The sequence below is a fragment of the Caretta caretta genome, chromosome 5, assembly GCF_965140235.1.
Source record: "Caretta caretta isolate rCarCar2 chromosome 5, rCarCar1.hap1, whole genome shotgun sequence".
Lineage (NCBI taxonomy): Eukaryota > Metazoa > Chordata > Testudines > Cheloniidae > Caretta > Caretta caretta.
The window spans coordinates 43,546,051-43,566,954 of NC_134210.1; the positions used below are offsets into that span (position 1 = coordinate 43,546,051).

The 20,904-nt window shown below is 37.9% G+C and overlaps 1 protein-coding gene across 13 annotated transcripts in view; it reads left to right on the forward strand.

Moving 5' to 3' along the window:
* MAST4 (microtubule associated serine/threonine kinase family member 4) overlaps positions 1-20,904 on the forward strand; it is a 436,616-nt gene that overhangs the window by 248,625 nt on the left and 167,087 nt on the right. The window contains exons 1-2 of one of the 13 annotated variants that reach the window (XM_048849933.2): positions 15,271-15,636; positions 19,548-19,628. The exons of 9 other annotated variants lie outside the window; for them this stretch is intronic. In XM_048849933.2, coding sequence (XP_048705890.2) covers positions 15,590-15,636; positions 19,548-19,628 — 128 coding nt within the window. In that variant the 5' untranslated portion in view covers positions 15,271-15,589. Of the gene's footprint in view, positions 1-15,270; positions 15,637-19,547; positions 19,629-20,904 lie in introns of those variants that run through there. 3 more of the 13 variants (XM_048849937.2, XM_048849942.2, XM_075128507.1) reach the window with 3 other exon arrangements.

The window sequence follows — 20,904 nt, forward strand, 5'->3', positions numbered from 1 at the left end:
GCTGACTTAAATCTTGATTTTTTGAAAGCTTTGGGAGCATCATATTTCCAGGGAGAAGAAGGAAGCCCGTCAACAGGCTTCCAGGTAAACTGAAGAGAAATTTGTATTACTTTCTGCATATTTACTATGGCTTGATGTAAAACCCTCTTGTTTCTTCATGACTTAATATCATTCTGTATCTCTTTCCTGTATCAATTATTGAGCTTTTTGGCTATCACACAACCAAAACAAACACTCAAGTCTCCTATTCCCTTGAATTCACTGGTGGACCCTTCAGTGAATTCACCATGACTAATGCATTTCCAACCTTACAGGAAGTAAATATTGCTTTCAGGAGCAGGGTCTGAAAGCAGGATCCAAAAGAAGTATAGGGGAGAAGAGTGAATAGAGGGTATTTAAGTCATTCCAACTGAATGGGGAGCTGGGAAGAAACATAAGGAGAGCAGAGAGGCTGAGGGTTTAATGATATCTGGTTACATAGGCTAACAGTGTGCACAACTGTTGGCTGAATTATTTACTATTATTACCTTTTTGAGGGAATGGGGAACGGAGGAGTTATGTATTGGTGCCATAATGATGTGAGAATGAGCTAGGGTGGAGGAAGTAGGGGCTAAGTTGCTAAGAAGGGGCAATAAAAATGGGAATGAAAGGGGATGGGAGTGGCCATGTGGCTACATGAAATGGGAGAGGGGATGCAGGAGGGAAGGAAAGGTGCACAACTATGAAAGCTAGAAACTGAATTATTATAATTTTTAATGAAGGCTGGGTTTTGTATGTAATCATGCAACTCCAGTGTATCTGCCTTAATCTGACCCTGTCCAAGCTGATGGTGCCACTGCTTTTTAGCCCTCTTTCTTCCCTTATTTCTGTGTACATTTACAATTCATACTCTTTGGGGCTTCTCTGTCTGCAAAATGCCTAGCAGTCTGTCTGTTGCACAATTATAAATAATCATATTTCACCCACTGTAATAAAGTCAGCATCTTTAAAATTCATTACCAAAGAAATAATAATTCTTGTAGTTTTAATTCTATTGCTACATTCTTTAAAACTCCAAATGAGTGTGCTTGTGGTCAGGAGCCTGTTGTGATATGCAAGTTACTATGAATATTGAATTATAGTATTTCTAGTACTTAGTTTAATTATATTTTTCCTTAATAAAATGTGGAAAGAAAAATCAGTTAAGTATACTTAGGTATTTTTAAATGCTTTGTTCTAATTTCACATTTAGGGAAGAGATATTAGTTTTTAGATGCTATTGTGAAATCTATTAACTTGCTTTAGTAGGTTGAAAAGTTACCCTTCGAAGAAAATACTAACCGTGAGAACAAGTTTAATCAGAGCCATATTATGGAGAACTAATCCAACTTGGCTTAGTATGGTACCTTTGTTGGATTTATTGAACGGTGCATAAGAGCATCAAAGAAAATCTTTGAATCTGTCCATACAATGTAGTACTGTTGAAAGGTGTAGTGGATGTTGACCTTTTGAAAATAAATAGCCCTTGGCATGCTTCACCTACTTATGACTTTGATTTCAGTTCAGTATGTGTTGTGTCTATGAATCAACAAAATATATATAGAAGAGGGGTATATTTTTACTACTTTATTAATCAGATAATTCCTAATGACTTGCTTGAGTTCTGGTCATAAGTCAGTACCATTAATAGATGTCTAAATAATTTATGCTAAATCTGTAGGTTTCTTTATAGCAAATAAAGCAGGAAAGAGAAAAGCGCACACTTGAAAATCAGTTAATTTTTTTCTCCTCACATATTCAAGTGACTAATGCAAGAAACCTCAGGATATATTAAATTTGAAGTTTCTATACATGTACACTGTAAAAAGTGCCTGAAGTATATGAAAAAATAGTGTTGGTTAGTTGTTTCTTTGTTTTTTGTTTTTTGGGGTTTTTTTGGCCTTTGTTTTAGTGAATTTTTGCAAGACACAGAATGATCCAAATTGTTAATGTCCTTCCAATGTTGCCCAAAAGTGACCTGAAGGGAACTGCTGCTAGCAATGGGAGAGCTTGTCCTGTCCATTTCATTTTTGTCTGATCTGGTGTCATGGATGTCAAGTGTGGTGGGGAGTTTGAAATGTATATACTTGTCCACTAGTACCTGGATTGAGATAATCAACTCATTTCACATTGGCTCTTCAGTGCCCTACCTACTGTAACATCAAATTTTACTTAGAGTTGACTTGAGCTGGATTCAGGTTGATGATCTTACAAGTGAAGGGTTTTATATCTCCTTTTAGTTAGCTAAACCATGGAAGCTTTGCAGTCCTGCTAAAAACCTGCTGTTATGGAACATTGTTATGCCACGAAGTTGCTCCTTTGGTATGTTCTGCTAAGAAAATCTCTTAAATATTTTTATTTACTTAAAAATGGGGTCACTCTATGGTTGAAAAGAATTTTAATGTAATTCTATCTGTCATGGGTACTGAGGAGAATTTTAATCAGGATGGCATTTAAATATTGCTCTGTAAAACTGATTTTTTTTTCAGGCAGTCTTTGCCAATATTTCATGTCTGCACATCTTCCTTTTAATTATTATTCTTTATGTCTTTTAAGAATCACTTTTAAGGACCTATGGATTTGCAGTATGTGGCTAGAAGCATTAGGCAGGAAGAGGGCGCTGGACTGGCAAGTGTAAGAAGCCTGAGCAATGTCTTTTTTGGGGAGTGTTGCACAAAATATGTAGTCATTTACAGCTGAGGGATTGTAGGTGTTGATGGGAAATTTAAGGTCTTTGCTGAAATTTGGTGTGGTATTAATAAAAAAGTGTGCTCATGAGAGAAAATGCATTCCGGTAGTGAATAATTAATGTTTTTCCTTAATGACAACATTCTCTGGCTTTTTTTTTTAAATATAAAACAAATTGAAAAAACTCTTGACCTTTTTTCTGAAATTCAGAAGAATGATGCTGCATCTGCCCACTGCCCTCCTGCTACTGCAGTATTTGCCCATCATTCTTGAAGCTTCCTGACTAACAGCTTTATTTCCCAAACCAAAGCTAATATTTCCTGATGGGGATGTGCAGGATGTATGGGGCTGGAGCTAGCATTTTTGAAAGGTTTCTGAAGTGTGTGTGTGTGTGTGTGTGTGTATTGTGACAGTCAGGCCAGCTGGCTACAGGAGAGTGATAGAAGGTAGATGTATTAGCCCCAGATTAAGCAGGTCCCTTTTGCCTGAGTAAGATAATGGGCTGTTCCAGAACAATCAGGAAGTTGCTGGAACCAATTAAGGCAGGCTAATTAGGACACCTGGAACCAATTAAGAAGCCACCAGAATCAATTAGGACAGGCAGGCTAATCAGGGCGCCTGGTTTTAAAAGGACCTCACTTCAGTTAGTGAGGTGCGTGCGAGGAACTGGGAGCAAGAGGCGTGCAAGAAGCTGAGAGTGAGTAGACATACTGCTGGAGGACTGAGAAGTACAAGCATTATCAGACATCGGAAGGAAGGTCCTGTGGTGAGGACAAAGAAGGTGTTGGGAGGAGGCCATGGGGAAGTAGCTGAGGGAGTTGTAGCTGTCACGCAGCTGTTACAGGAGACACTATAGACAGCTGCAATCCACAGGCCCTGGGCTAGAACCAAGAGTAGAGGGTGGGCCCAGGGTCTCCCAACTCCCTACTTGATATAAGAGGAGTTGATCTGGACTATGGGTCCCACCAGAGTGGAATGGCCTGTCCCCCGACCCATTAGGTGGGCCAGCAGAGACTGTGGGGATTGTTCTCCTTTTCCCCATGCTGACCAGTGATGAGCTTAGCCAAGTGAATGGCAGGTGTGTGCCACTAACAAAAGGAGCCAAACTGAGGACTGCCGTGAACCTCTGAGGCGAGCAAATCCGTCAGAAAGCGCAGAACCCACCAAGGCAGAGGAGGAACTTTATCACAGTGTGTATATGTATTTGTCTGTGGGAGGGGGTACAGTGTGACAGCCCTGATTTTGTGTGTGTGTGTGTGTATACACACACACACGGTGAACATGGTTTGTGTGTATGTGTGTTTGTTTGTATGTGAATAGATATTAATGTGCAGTAGACCCTAGGGAATGCCAGTCAGGGATTAGTGGCTCATTACAAACATGTAACAATTCAGCAACATTTTGGTTTCATACGAATCATTCAATAAAAAGGAGGGGCATGTCAGGGGTAGGGCTTCAGCTCACTGTGGAGATTTTGGGTAGTACTATGGTCCATAGAACAGGCAGAGGATGCTACCAGGAGGCTGACAGTTTTGGGCTGTGAGTTCTGTGCTGCACCTTTGGGAGACATAGCACAGAATCTTACCCTTTATATTTATATGTTTTAAAATATACCTACATGGGGAGCAAATATTTAATAGTGGGCTCTTCACCTAGCAGAGAAAGTCTAATCTGATTCAATGGCTGGAAGTGGCAGCTAGACAAGTTCAGACTGGAAATAAGGCCATACACTTCTGAAAGCTATGCTCTAGTAATTATTGGGGGAAGTGCTATGGCCTGTCTTATACAGGAGGTCACACTAGATGATCACAATGGTCCCTCTTGGCCTTGGAATCGGTGAATTTATGAAAACCCTTTAAGAATGTAACTTTTTTGATTGCTGCCAGGTGATCTGAAAAAGTGAGGGGTTTATTTGTGTTGTGTTTTGTTTTGTTTTGTTTTTTTTAATGCTCTGAATTTTCCTGGTTAGTATTTGAATACCAAGGTGATGTTTGTAAAACCTATACAGAAGAGAATTTATGTGCAAACATTTTTCTTTTCCTTTTTTATAATACCAGTTACCCTATGTATGATACCTCGGTTAAAACTGAAACCAGCATCAACAGAGAACAAATAAATGCGAATTATCAACCTGGATTTAATCAACCTATCACTGGGTGACAAGTCCTTTGAATTTAAACAACAAACAATAGTTATTTTAGTCCTAATTGGTTCAATACATTCCAAGATGTAGCACCATCTTTCTGACTTCTTTTTTAGTTTTTTTCAGTTGCTACTTTTTCAGATTTAGAAGCCAGACAAACTGATTCCATCATTATTAAAGTCTAGATTACCCAAATTCTTCCAGATTTTGAAAGTAGTTTGGTTGTCTACAAGAGACTGAGACAGACAGTTATTTTTGTTGGCCTTCTAAACTAGTTTTTAGGTGGTGGTATGAGTTGTTTTTCCTCATAGTTTCATATGTGTGATATGGTGGGAGGCTGCCTATATTTGGGGTACCTACTTTGCAGGAAAAAGAGTCCAAGAAAGGAGATTTGGATTAAATGAACACAGTGGAACTGGTGTAGCTTGTATCATCATATGAGACATTGCTTTGATTGGCCCTTCTGTAGGAAAGTTTGAAGTGATGTATTATAATAAAGGGTGTGTGAGAGAGAATCGGCATTTGGAGGAAGGTCTGTGGGGAAAACTAAATTGATGTCTTACGCACCATTACACTTGATAGCTGCTGTGTTCTTTTTAATAGATGCTCAATCTGGTGAGTTTTAGAACAGATAATCCATCAAACAGAAGGAAAAGAGATTTTTACCTTGAAATTTTAACAGCAGTTACGTTTTATCAGTTGCTTAGACAGGTAGAATGTGACAGCTCTTATTTATTGTATATATCAAAGCGGAAGTCGGTTTTAGGAATCTTTTGTTGTCAGGCTTCCTTGACCATGGTGTTCTTAGCAAGATAACCTATATCATTATAATGTGGCAATGGCAGCACTAACTTCAGGAATGTGAGTAGTTCGAAGCTTTTTTAATATGTTGGCACTGTCTCTGTAATTTCAGAACCATTGGAGTACTTAGTGGAGGTAGCTAGAATTGGCCAACAGGGGTTGTATTTGTTTGCAGTATCAAGCATTTCAAAAAATCATATTACTTTACTGAATAATTCAAGTAACAGGTTATTCCTTTGCACAGTTTGAAGAGAAACAGTAGCAATGATCCAAGTGGTGTTTACAGAGGAGATGAGAAATGCTGGCCCTGATATTTTGATCTGACCAAAATACAGCCCCTGACCAAAGTACAGCCCCTGAAATGATTTTAACTACCTTCTGCACTCTCTGTATTCCAGAACCATCCAGCATGGACCACTTTATATTGAAATCTTCTGTCCCCACGGCCCCAAAGAGTCTGTTGTATCACCCAGGACTAAGTTTGGAACTCACAGCTTTAACTCACTGGCAAGTGGAAAAAGTGCTAAGTTTTTGGTGGGTGTTTTCATTAGAGATGGGAAAAGAGCTATATTTCTCCATCTTCCATACTTCCTATCTTTTCTGCCTTGTGATATGAACTAGTATATTGCAGCTAGGTTATTTGACATTTCAACTGTGAAGGAAGCGAATGGTTCTCAATCAACATTCTTACATTTAAAGGGCTACACAGTATACCTTGTTGACTGTTGCCACATGTAAGTGCATCCTTCAAGCAGCTAGGATTTGCTTTTGTGAGGGAGCATGCTACCTTCAGTCAGTTAGAGTGAGGGGAAAGAGTAACTGGTTGAGTGCCTCTATGTGATGGAGATACAGTTTCATGTTTCCAGTGACTAACCATATATAAATATTCAGGATGGCACTATATTTCAGACAGTGTTGTAACATCCATTAAGTACTCTGTTTTATAAAAGTACCATTTTAGAGGTATGTCAGTGGGAATTTAAATGAATTTAGAAAGTATGCATGGAATATACTCTGTGTGTGTACACACACACACACATGAGGGCTGGTTGGAGTTCAGGTTCAACAATTTTTTGTTGAGTCATAGACAGGGTTCTAATGGGAAATCTGGCTGCTGACAAGTCTGAGTTTCCAAGTTCTGGGGCAGCCCTGCTATGCCAGGGCTTCCTGAAATTGACCTGACATTCGTGGGAGCTTGAAAGCCCTAAGAACCCCCATAATTCCTTGAGTTGCTTTCAAGCAACTTACTCTTGGGCTAATAATTGCCATGGTTTATTTTATTCTAAATCTTCAATTTTTCTGAAAAACCTGAGCAAAATCAGTCTAGCTATTTTGGAGGTGTGAATATGGGGAAAAATACATTTTCCCTATATCTTCTGATTTGAAATGCTTGCTCTTGTGTTGCTCAAAAATTGATGGAAGGAAGAAAAATTTAAGAATTTCACTTGAAGAACATTGATTCATGTATAAAATGTACATATTCTAACTTGCATGGAAAAAACATTTCATTAGCTTTTTGGAGTACCCTTAGCCAAGAAGGATTTAGAGCACTGACAAGGCAGATCAAGATGGCATTGTTAAGATATCCGCTGCTATTAAGGCCTGACTTAATGGCAGAGGCAGAGGAGATTTCTTATCAAATTACTTTAACCAAGAGCACCAATCACGTTCAGATCTAGATGTAAAATGCAATTTCAAGAAAAAGATAATCATATGGTCTTTAACTCAGGTTGCATGTATATGGTCATGTCCACTCTTTTCCAAAACTTCAGTACTGTTGTATGCTGTTAAATATATATGTTTAAAAATATACAGAATGTGCAACGTGGCTAAGTAAGTATTCCAGTAGAAACCTTAATTTCTCAAATTTGCTGACTTTGTACATTTGATTTCTCAACCATAATGTTGCAGCCTCATTTCTACCTGTAGTATTTTATATGGGAAATGATTCTGTTGTGTTTTGAAATTATTCTTGATTACTTAACTTCCCAGAGGTCTATTTTTCAGATTTGTTTCATGGTACAAAAGTTAATTAACATTTCTAATGAATACAGTTGTTGCTCTGTTTTCCTTGCATGGCAACATAAAAATACAATAGACCTATGAGTACACCATACAATTCATGTTTAGAAGTGGTTTAAAAAAATTAATCCATTGTTTAAAGCTACAATTAAAAAAAATATTTTGTAGAATAGTAAAGAACACCTTCCACCCCAGGTAGACTTTGATGAAGTGTTCTCTAGGACCACACAGTTTTACCTCATTGTGCTGTACTGAAGCATTAATAAAATGCATCACCGCAACTTGCGCATATTTATGGGTATTCTTGTAAATTAGAATCTGTAGGAAAGTCTCCTAGGAATAGTCTGGGTTATTTCTTTTCCATTTTTGTGATGCCCTAATTCTGTGTCTTCTGCTGCTAGTCTCCACTAAGACGCAGTACCGTATGTACTATTTCTAATGTTGGCTAGCAAGCAGGCCTGTGTTGATGCTGTGGCTCTAACATTTTAGTGAATCTTTTCCATGCATTGTCTGGCCTCTGTGTTAGTAAGGAGTGGAAGGTGTGTTTGTAGGTGTCCAGCCCACTTGAAAGCCTCCACAGATCTCCATGATTCTTGGATGACCTGCACAGAAAGGTTGTTCTGTTGTTCTTACTAAAACTCGTTCTGAGACCCTATTCTTAGCAATAAAGCAACTGCTACAAATCTTGAGTGCCATCAAACTATAACTTTGCTAGGCACTATTGTACTGCTTGTATTTGTAATTAAAGAGTGATATTAGAATATTGAATTTGATGTTATAGTACTTGTTCATGCTGTAAGCCTTGAACCACTTCACAAAGCTAAATATTGGTAATAGGAGTGACAGCATAGGTAAACTCAGCAAGTTGCCTGAGCAGATCTGTGGAAAGTGGAAGCTGTTAGTGGTGAGAGTTGCCATAACATCAGGGTTAATCTCCCCTTCCCCCCGGTCCATGGTAAGCAACTATACAATCTTTAATTTCTTCATGAGCAGAAGGGGACACAAAGTTCATATCTCCTGCCAAAGACAGCACTGCTAATAGTATGGCACCTGTAGTTCGTTGATACTTTGTCAGCATTGGGTGTGAACCCCAGTGCTGGTGTTGACAGTTAAATCCAAATTCTATTAGTTGAGAGCAAACTGTATCTAACACTATTATATTATTGGGCTGTAGTTTAGTTTATTACATAACCTGAAATATTCTGTCGTTCAGTGTGTGTAGCTGATTTCTTTTGATTTGTAGTACTAATGTATGTCTTTGTCCTTTTCAAAATGAGTGGTTTTCAGATAGAGACCATTTTATAGGTAGTATGTCCTCTTTTCAAGACTGCAATTCAAGTTAAATTATAATCTGATAGGCTCTATTTCTCCCCTGCCCTGAAAGTATTAACAGGAATGTCAAATCACTCTGGGGAAGGAATGTAATGCACTCTTGAGAACTGGCAATAGAGGCTTTATCTTTCCTTTTAGAAAAGGAGAACAGTATTTGGAGGACTTAAATTCCAGAGCTGGGAATACATTAGACAAAGTCTGATCCCATCAGGGTGATTTACTCATACGTTTCTCTCACTGATGGCAGATTATCTTGAGCGACTCATGGAATTATGAGATTCTACAGTGAGAATCTTAAAGCTTCCATTTTGATTTAGGGTGCTTTCTGGTTTAAAAATGGATGAAAGGACCGTGAGCCAAGCTTGTTGATCCAGAGTGCCAGTAGAATGGTCACAATAATAGTAATTCCCCTTTTTGTGAACAATATTATCCACAGAGTCCTATAATTCAGCTTTGTCAAATCATGTCAAATTAAATACACAGCGGACAGGTTTTCGTTCTACAGTTGTTTTGCCAAAAATAAAAAGTTAATCTATTATTTTAATAACTGTTATTATGTGTGACACTTTATATCTTCAAAGCACAGTGTGAGTGAACCTTAACTAATCAAGCTTCACAGCATACTGATTGGTCTGTGGGGGCTACTGCTATATCAATGTTAATAATAATAAAACAGATTCACTAGCACTTCATTGGCTGAATTATACCATGTTACCATCATTTAAGGATATAAGATCTTATTGATTACAGTTTGGGAAAGACAGATGAAATAAGTTATTACCTGACCTGTTCGGGTTTTATAGTCATTGTGGGTTTGTCAGAATTGCACTGGGGTTATGATTGGCATGGAACTATAGAAGGAAGAAACCAAAGAACTATAGTGAGTCGCCAGAAATTAGGGAGGAGAGGAGGCCCTGAAAGTGTGCAATATGGTGAGATTCGATATGGTGGTGAGGAAGATCAATTTTTCAGATGTTTTCATTTGAATAGATTTTTAGGGATTAAATGTACATCTTAAATTCTTCTGCCAAGATTTTTAAAAGTGGATGCTCTTCAGGTTAAACTCCTAAATCCACAGGTACCGGAAATAGGGGTTTAGGTGATGACAGTGAGGTACCCATTTTTGAAAATGTTGGCCTTAATCTTTAGCCTATCTAGGTTTCTAACCACCATTTTTGTACATTGGAAAATCTCCCCCTAGCTCTGATCATCATATTTTGTTTCAAGGCTATTCTTTCAAGCTAAGACAGCACTTCAGTGGCAGCTTGTGTCAACATAGGCAGTATCTGTCAATACTCAGGTGAATCTAACTGGCAGGAAAGAATGATTTTTAATTGCAGACTTGCTGAGTGTTTGACATTGTACAGAGCAGAAACTAAAATAGGGATGTGCCTTCAGCTGGTCAGAGACTTACGTTGCCTGAGAAGCAATTTGGTGATAGTAGAAGTGATATTTTGCAGTGGTTGGTTTCCAGGAAATTAGACTGCTTGCAATAGTTCCCTGTTTTTAAGAATGGACTTTCTCCTTAACACTTAGTTCACATTATTTTCCCTTTTCTTTGAATATATAAAGAAAGTAAAGCATTAGTTATCCTCTGCTTTGCTTGCAGATCCCACTGGCATACAAGAACTTGGTGTACAAACCTTAAAAAGCTGCCTTACCCCCACATTGTAATAACTCGTTTTAAATTTAGTATGAAGAGGTGATGGTTCTGTTCTCCAGAAAATTGTTAGTAAAAACCATCTTTGTGCAACTAAACTACTCGTGGATGAGGGGCAGGGGAGGTTCTCTTTCCAGTAACCTCAGTACAATAGAGCCTTGAGCTAAATGGCAAGAGGTCAGTGCAAGCACGTAGCCACTATCCACTTATAGCAAATAAACAGTAAATGTAACTTTCTAATGCCGTATTGCAGTCGTTAATCTTTATAATAGTAAATAGTGATCTACAGTGCTAAACTAAAAGTGTTGGATAAGTCAATAAAACACTTACGTCACCTCTTTCGAGGCTGACACTACTGTAGAGAGAAATGAAGTTTAAATTATTTCTGACTGAGACATTGATCCTATCCCTGCCCCTTGAAAGTACAATTAATTTTCTTTATTCCAGAAACAAAAAATTGAATTGCGTTAAATTAATGAATGAGATTTTCTGCAACAATATGAGCCTCATTTTAATTATTGTTTTCCCAACCATAAATTGGCAGGCGTGACTTGTAGCTGATCAATTTGAAATTAAACTCAAAGAATGGTTTTAACTAAATGGGGAGTCAATTTTTAGTAGCTAGACTTCAGCTAATTAAATTAAGGCTCAATTTTGCTGTATAAGTACAACCGAGAACAGAATTTGTCAGAATTCACCACTATGTTCTTCAGTAAATCATCTTCCCAAGTCTTCTGGAAATCAAGAATATAGGGAAGAAAATCTCGCGTACCAACCCAAAGCTTAATCCAAGGTGAGAATGAAATAGTACCAGTGATGCTGACTCGAAGTACCAGCATGAGTCAACTGAACAGTAATATGAAAATTTAAGAATACACTCCTGATCTGACCCGAAGTTGGATTCTCTTGGTCTCTATGGGTCTTAAAGTAGCCTTTGTACACAGCTTCACAGCTGGTTCTCTTAAACTGCTATGCTCGGCCGGCAGTCCAGTTCTTTCACCTACACCAGTGGTGCTTTCCTGCTGGCCAGGAGCATGTCCTGTCTGCTTATAAAGTTCTACACGAAAATAATTTTCTTATATCTTGTCATGCAGCATGGGTAACGTTATCCTTTTGCATGCTGCTGGCTTTTCGTCACCATGCAGAGTTGGTTTTATAGGCCTCTGGTATAGGCCTGCCTTCTTAATTCACCTTCATGTCCAAGGTGGCATATGGGATTAATTTCTGAAACTTGTATTGCCTTTTTAATGCTTCTGAACTTTACTCCTTTCATCGTTTTTTATATGGAAAAGGCTGTGGCATTGCCTTGACCCAGTAAAAACTTTGGAGCTATTTAGCTCTTACCCTGTTAGGACAGAACTGTCTTTCTTTTAAATCTGCCATGAAAGTTGATAAAGATTTATTCAGTAGAAGCCATGCACCTTGCCTATATATACATAGTAGTTGTAGAGATTTCCTATCCTTTGGTTGATAATGCTCATCAAGATAACCTTCACCCAGCAATCAGAGAAACGGATGCTGTGTATAGTGGTAATATTAGCTGAAGAAAATGTAAATGAATATAATAGGAACAGACAAACGCAGTCTCAAAGTCTACAGAAGTACTATAAATCTGTGCACAGGTTGTGCAGCTTTCCTTCATATTGCCCTGCAGTTGCATCACATCTCTAATCTGGAAGGGCTATCCCAAATTCAATCGTCATAATGTACTACTACTATTAATTATTTGTATCACTGTAGCACTTAGGAGCCCTAGTCATTGGCCAGGACCTCATTGTGCTAGGCCCTTTACAAACATAGAATAAAAAGACAGTCTTTGGCCCCAAGAAGTTTACAATGTAGAGAAATTGGCTGCCCCTCCTGCTGGTTTAAGAATATTGAAGGATGACTTGCAGCAAATGGTATGTGTACAGGTTTGCTGCATTTGTAAGGTACGGGATAGTTGTCAAGAATGGCTTGTGTTTTACTTACAAATTGAGGGGTAGATTTTCAAAGGCACAACTGGTAGTTTGGTGCCTAACTGTCCCCTTTGTGCCTTTAAAAATCGGCACACACACCCTATCTTAAGTTTAATCCACTTCCATGCTTACATCCTGTTTTGGGAGTGAGTTTTCCCATCAGATAATAGGGAGAAAGTTTAGGATTTGACCAGTAAGATTATTTGTAGGATAGATGTGGGCTAGTCCTATTTGGTTGGACTGCCTGAGTTTGATGATAATTCAAGGTTTTTTTTAAGACTTTTAGAAATTCAAATGCACAATTCTGGGTTTTCTTAACTTGATTTCCAGTAGAGTACAAACTAAGGCCAATAGCATTATGTCAACCAAATTAGAAATATTGGCTAATACAAATATGTAATGGAAAGAAAAATCCTAACTTAATGATTATTTATTTTTTCATGTCTAATTATATGAGTTCTTTGGAGCGAGGGAGATAATCTGCCTTCTGTATTTGTATAGTACCTCACATATTGTTGGTGCTACTGATAACAAGCAAGCTGCAAACAATTATTAATATCTAAATTTCATATTTCAGTATATTTTCTGAAAGGTACATTGTCAGTCCCTTAGACCCAAAATTTGATCTTTCTTACAATTTGGTCAGGAAAATCTTACATATTATATCATTTAATAAAAAGCCCCCACCTCATTGCAAGTAGTTTTGTTTATATGTTTAAAGACCAGAAGCACAATCTAGGAGGCATGCTGAAACGATCACCAGTGATCTTACACTGACTCCATAGTTGTACGCATTCGTGCAGACATCATAAGTGATGTTGGTACACCAAGATGTAAACAAAAGGAGCTGTATTAGCTTCTCAGTTGTTAAAAACTGAAAGATTATATATAATATTGTGAGGTGTAGGCACCACTGCTTGTGGTTAAGGTTGCCTGACATTTCCCATCATAAGACCCTGTTTTCAGTTCCTTATATCTTTGCCATACTTTGACTCTTCAGGCTGAAGTTTTCCGTGCTATGTGTCTGCCTCAGGCTGTGTCTTTGTTGTTTTTTGTTTTGGTTTCAGCAAAAATGGTTCAGCCATTTCTGAGAATGAGATTTGGGAAAAATATGTGATTTTGTCCATGTTAACAAATTGGTTGTAATAATTGTTTTTAAGAGGCTCTGGAGCCTATGTGCTTTGGACTTAAAATTTGTTCAAGGGGCATCACCCTAGTGTCAGGGATGTGCCTTCTGCTTCCTCATTTAAAGAATTCTCAAATTTGGTGACATTATGAGCCTTTGAAAAATAAAAATTCACTTTGCACATGCTCAGTAGAGAGTTGTTAGAGCTTGGGAGCTAAATTCTCCAAAGATTTCCTTTTGCATTGTCCAAACCATCACAGCCCATGTGTGCTAACTGCACTTCACAGGCATTATTTTCATAGAGAAATCTATTTCTCCTTGGGGGAGCATTCAACTTCCTTAACCAAGAAGCCATCCCTTTCACTTCCTGCAGTCCCCTGCCTCATTCATGACATACCTTCTAACGTCTGCCACTAACAAGGGGTCCTACAGATAACAGCCTCCTTTACTACACAGTTCTGAGTGATCCCCAGAGAAGCTCCATCCTGTGCATTGAATGAGGAGGGGTCCTGTGGAAAAAATGTGATCATGTAATTAAAACTGTATCCTAATGCATGTGCACAATGGGGGTGAACTAAGATTGCTCAGGCAACTTTAATTCTGGTATTTCTTAACTTTTGAAAACTTGACTTTGCAGCCTTAATAATGTTCTTTTGAAACGGGCTGTTTTTTAAATATATATAATATGTTATCACAAGGAAAAGTAGAAATTTGTGGATGCAGACTTTTAAAACTAAAAAACTAATGGTTGGCAAGTAGAAAAACCATAAAAACAACATAAATGATTCACATAAATTGTTTTCACATTACTGTTACATTAGACTGGCATGAAGCATTTGCCATAGAAAACATTGATTTGAATGGGGTAAAATATTCTGACTCTTATAGTATTTGTAATAAACACTTACATAAAGTTTTAGCATAAAGGCATAGACCAAAGAAGGGGATAGGGAAAAGGAATGGGTAAGTTTAAATCAAATAAGAGACATCAGATATACACTGTACTTTGAGTGTCTCTGTAAAGCATTGCATATTACTATTATTAAAATTAGATTGTTTTCAAATTCTATATTTTAAAGGCAATCTAAAATGTCTGTCTTCAATTTGCAGTCTGGGTCTCATCCTTAATAAAATATTCATAACCTTTCCCTTTTTAACATTCAAGTACAACCACCCCAAAACAGACCACTAACTTTTTGTCTTACATTAACAATCAGTGCTACAGTAATATAATGTATTTGCTCCTAAGTCTCCTAAAATCATTTTCTATATCAAGAAAAGGAGCTTACATTGTCATTCAGTGACTTGCTATTTTATTGCCGCAGACACTGAATAATTCTGTTTACCAAGAAAAGGGATAATGTGACTTAAGCAAGATAGCTAAATCCTATTTGATAGGCTCATAGGGGGTGGTAAACGTTTGACATTTGCCGAGGGAAACTGGTGTAAGCGTACAGTGCCGTTGCTTTATGTTTCTGAGCTGTCAGTCTGTGTGGCAAGGGGGACTTTTCATTCTGTCGAGGTGAAAAAGTGTGCGCGTCAGTGAGGCAATTGCTTTTTTAGGCTATTATAAATTAATTACTTGACGTGCAGAACTAAAGGCTTCATTCTCTTTGCAAAATCAGTGCAGTGGGCATTGCTGTTAACTTGAAAAAGGCAGCGGACATCTCTTCATGACAGCTAAAGGTGGAAGGACCCAAACTTGCAGTACACCCCCTCTCCCCCCAGAGATTGTTAGTCCATTCCTTTATAGTGGTTCATTTTGGCTCTCTGTCATCACCAGGATGCTGCCAGTGAATGTGTGTCATGGTTACAATAGAGTGTGGTAACATATAACAGCAATGAAAGCCCAGCGGGAAAGGCTACAAATTCCAGGGTTGACCTTGGAGTAAGTATTGTCTGTCTTTAATATTTTAATGATTTCTGCATGGCATTAGCTTTTGTGCAACCAATAGCTATGTAATATATGTTTGTACTGACAATCTCGGAGCACTGCAGCTTTAGGTTGAAGGAACATGTTTTAAATGCATTGCAGTTGATTTCAGCAAATGTGTGAGCCTAGAGCCAGGACATTGCAGTATATTTAGAAGAAAACATTTCTGCATATTTAAAGTTGCTGAATCTCAGGGCATGAAGCATCCTAACAGCTCACAGTGAAAGAATATATCTGTAGGCCATGGTGTCTGTCTTTCTCTCCCCCTCTCTGTTACTGTTTGTTTATCCCAGTGTTGCCTTTCAGAAAGGCCTCTGTCTCTGCTGAATAATAGAGAGCATTGCAAGAGATCAGAACATAATAGACATGCTATTTGTGAGCATTCATTAAGTATGATACATATTTTACATGTGTAACAGAATATTAATGAAGTGTCTTACATTCTGAATGATTCCTGCTTAGCATCTAGTCTCTGCAGTAAATGTGTTTACCTAGTTTAGCAGTGTGTTTACTTTGTATTTTCTTAAAGCTGATTAACTCATTTGCCCGCTTTCAGTTCTTACTTTGAAAGTAGCTACATGAAAATATACAAATTGGCTTTATAGCGAATATGTTGGACAAAGCCTCTTATTCACAAAGTGTCAGCACATATTCTAAATTAATCAGCCAATTGTATTTATATCTGTACATACGTACTTACACAGAGACTCCATATGCTATGCATGTGTTTATACGTACAGTGGGCACCCCAGAAAATGTGCTGCTTTTAGCTAGATGAATAGATATGGTTACTTCACCTCCTACAGTATTCCCTTGGACTTCCACATTCTTGCTACAGGAAATGCCTGAGCACTGAAAATACAAAGGGAAAGTTATTTTAGTTATAAAAGATACTACCTAAGACATTGGGAAAGTTTTAAAGAGAGACATGTATGCAAGTGTGTGTGTGTGTGTGTGTGTGTGTATATATATACCTGGGGAAAATAATCCATTCTAATATTGCTTAAAGGTGCCAGAAGCCTTATTACAGAAAATGACTTTGGAGTTTTCCCATTTATGCTTTTAAAACATTATTGAAAAAATCCATATTTCAATGAAGACTTAATAATGCTCCTGCTTCTTTTACTTTGGAGGGGTTTGTGAACTTGTAGGTACCTTTTAGGACTTCAGAAGTGTATTCTGAGAAATAACATTACTAATTTCTCACAGATTTTGAAGGAGCTTCTTAAGGAGCTCCTTAAAATAGTTTCCATGAATAATTTATAGTTATATTCTCTTTTCTGAAGAAATCACAATTTAAATACTTTAAAAATTAAACTTCACCAGAAATACATAGTAATCTAATGCAAATGATGTCTCCAGCTACAAAAGTTGGAAAATCATTTACAACACTATTTTTCAACAAATACTTTTGTTTTTGTAAAGAGAGGTAATGACTTGTACCAAACAGTATATATTTCTTCCTCCTCATGGAGCAACCTCCCACGGTTATGCTTACTCTGCCACAGTGCTCAGATTTTGAATCATATATATTGTTAAAATGTATATTACTATAATACTAGTTTGCTTTTTGTAGTTAAAATATTGTCACAATAAAAATTATGTATCTATTTGTATTACCCTACCTCTTTTACTAATACTTTTTGTTTTATTAGAATTGAACAAAATTTTAAAAATTAACTCTTTACCTTTAAGTTGTCTCTGTACTTTCTTATATTTTATTTGTTTGGACAGAGAAAGGACATGGCAAATTTACGGTTGGTTTCACCACTGGCTCCTTACCCCAATCTACCCCTGCCACTAACCTTCTACTGCACCCCAAGCTCCAGCGGAGGTGGGGGGGACGACACACACACATTGATAGCACAGGAGAAACATGCTCCCTGCTCTCAGTTCTCCTGTCCATAGCACCCAGGACCAGCAGGGAAAATGTTACTCAGCCCTTGCTGCCCCAGAATGGAGCATGGCCAGTACAGACAGAGTCTGAATTTAGCTGCCAAATTCTAAGAAGTGTCTATTGAGCATGTGTGAAGATATTTTTCAAATCCATTTTTCCACATGAATGCAAAAAGCACATCCCTAACACTCCTGCAACCTCCTACAAATTTCATGTCCCTGCTCCCAAGCTTGGACGCTAGAGCGTCTCAATGAAAAGATTGTAGGATTTTTTTTAATGTGTCAAAACAACATATTTTCCCTAATCTCATTCTTGGAAATGGCCAGACCATGTTTGCTTGAATTTAAGCCTCCCCCACCCCCCAAACAAACAAACAAACCCCACCAAAATAAACCCAGTCTGACACAGCATGGAAGAGTTCAGCCTGACCACTTTAAAGTTTAGCCAAGTTATAAACAACTGAAAAAAAGGTTTATAATGGTGTGTCAGATCCTGGTTGACCTTTCCCCTGCTGGGTTCTCACCAGGCTGCTGTGCTTGGATCTGGCCCTGGATCCATCGTACTTCTGAGCTCCCCTGGATCTTCATTTGCAGTCTCTTGCTCTAGCCTCTTGGACACAGACTCTGTCTCATAGCACTTTCAGGGAATGGGATCCCCCGCAGTCTACCTTCCCTATGCGCCCAGCATCAATGCTCACAGCTAAGACAACCCAGTTGCACAAGCTTACGCTCCCCAGAACTCCATCCTCCTGGGGACACTGGTTTAGTTTCTCAAGGCCCATAATAGTTGGATCAAGCATACATAAATTTTGCAAAGAGGATTTCTAAACCAATCACATTTTATCCCCATGGTTGCACTAGCACAGGTGCAACTCAGCCTGTGATTTAATTTTGGGAGTGCGAGCAGAGGTTGGCCACAGGGTTCATTCAGGTAGATGACAGGATGTTGGGGAAAAAAGGCTGATGACTGGTCTATCTGTGTGCTCCCACTGTTGCTCTGTCTGGAGCTAGCACCAAAGCTAGAGCAAAGGTGGGAGAATTTGAGAGAGTCTTGAGTGCACACAAAAGTGCAAACAAAGCTAATTAGTCGCTTTAGGACAAGAATTGAAGATGGCTAACTTTAGCCAGTTGCAACTAGAGGCATGTTACGGATATACTAAAAAGCTTTCCAGCAAGCATTCATGGGAAAAGTGCATGTCACTGTTTGAGTACACTTCAGAGGTGCAACTATGGAATCTGTCAGTGGCCCTACAATGCTATTTTTACAGACGAACCTTTTGAAGTAGAACTATGGTCCAAAGTGCTTTTTAAAGACAGTTTCAAAGGTCAAAATTGTCAGATGTGATTGTCTGTTAAACACACATCTGTACTGAGTCACTTTAAATGTTTGGCCTGACTTTCAGAACCGTTGAGCATCTGCGTTTCCCACTGTTATGGTAGTGCATCATGTTTGAAAATGGGGCCCTTTTATTTAGGTGCCCAAATTTGGGCTCCCAGATTTGAAAATTTGCACCAAAATTTTCTTATAGCCAAAAATCATATTTTTATAAAGCCCATGTGCAAAATCAAATACGTAGTTTTAGGTATCTGAATATCTTCTTGTGTAAAGACTGCTATATAGCACTTGAGCACCTCAGGTTGTTTATTATAAACACAATACTTTACAAAGTTCCTTTCAGTTTTCCCTAGAGGACTCACAAGGCAGTAATCATTTCCTGAAAAAAGCCAAATGTGTAGGGTATTCCACGCTTCCCACGTTTGTTTTTTTTAAATTTTTTATCAATTTCATAGCCGGGGTGGACCAAAACAGATGAGGCTAATAGAAGTTATAATTAGTAGATGGTTGTGTACCATTTCATTCAAAACAGCGCTCTAAAAATTCTGTTTTAAGGACCATAACCCCTAAAGTAAATCATGCTACTTTTACTGAAGCTTTTGTTTACTAGAGATGACATTATTTTAACTTTCAGTCTCACCCCAAGGAGCCTGAGCCCAACCCCAACAAGCCCTTGCAGTCCATGCAGTCCTCTGTTCGCTTTTCATTTTTGGAGGTAAGCAAGTAAACTTCTGTCATTGCCATTCTTTTCTTCATTAAAAAAAAAGAAGACACACTGGGGGCGAGAGTGGGGGAAGGCAGATTACTGAATCAAATATGTCTGTGCAGTCAGGAAAGTATGTCTACTTAAAACAAGATCTTGTTCCAGCATTAAAGTATTTTTCAAATATGACAGAAATGTTGTGAGAGGGATTAAAGAGACTCAAGATGTTGATTCATAGGGAGTTGGGAGTCATTGAAAAATCAAATCTTTTTATTATATTCTGTTTTCTGTAGCTAAATTTCAACAATTGTTACTAGTTCTTATGGGCCTTGGAGTTTTGCATTTATTTTGGTGCATTGTCTGTACAGGGGATGCCTGCATGTGGGTTCACTTTGTCACTGAGCTCACCTCCTTATGATGAAATGATTGTGATAGGAGGTACAAACATGCAAGTGGATACACTGGCTTTTTTAAATTTGTGGTGTTGGAATTTAATATTATATCAGTTTAATGAGAGATGCTGCACTGTTTCCCATCACGTTAAAAGTCTGAGAACAGTTCAGAGGGTAAGGATGTTTCATTATTCAAATAGTTATGTTTGTGTAGCAGATAGACAATGATGTACTTTTACGAGGTCAAACAGTTTTCAAAATAGGAATTTGATGTCCAGGAGCTACACTGACCTAGGAATGCACATAGTCATCTAGTGTAGGTCCTTTGGACTGTTTCCTCTTCCAGCAGTAGAAATGTCATGGCAATAGAAGTTGTGATTCTAATACAGTAAAACTTCACAAATATGCTCTGTGAGGTCTTATGTCAAAGACATGATTACTTCGTCAAAATATACGAGAGAATATTTACTATTATACTATGAAATATAATCATAGATAATGAAAACTGAAGTACACTTGTCAAATAAACAAGATTTATTTGGTGATGCATCATTCTTGCTTTGTTCAATGTCTTGCTAATTCACAGAATTAAGTAAATTACTGTATCCTGTGTCTTTTTCAGTAGTGAGAGTTTACAAGGTTCTGCTCAATGGAGAATGTTCTCAAAATAAATATTAATACATTGTTATACATATCCGGGATGAGCAACTATGTAATTTTGTTAATCAAGAGTTTCAGCAGATGCTCTTAGGGTGAAAAAACTTTGAAAAAGTAGTTTGTTTTTTAATTATATAGTAATGCACATATTGTGTGCATTAAGTACACACAAATAGGCCTTAAGTATATCGTTCTAAAGCTTTGGTTGAACGTTGTGTGGAAGACTTACGTGAATGTAT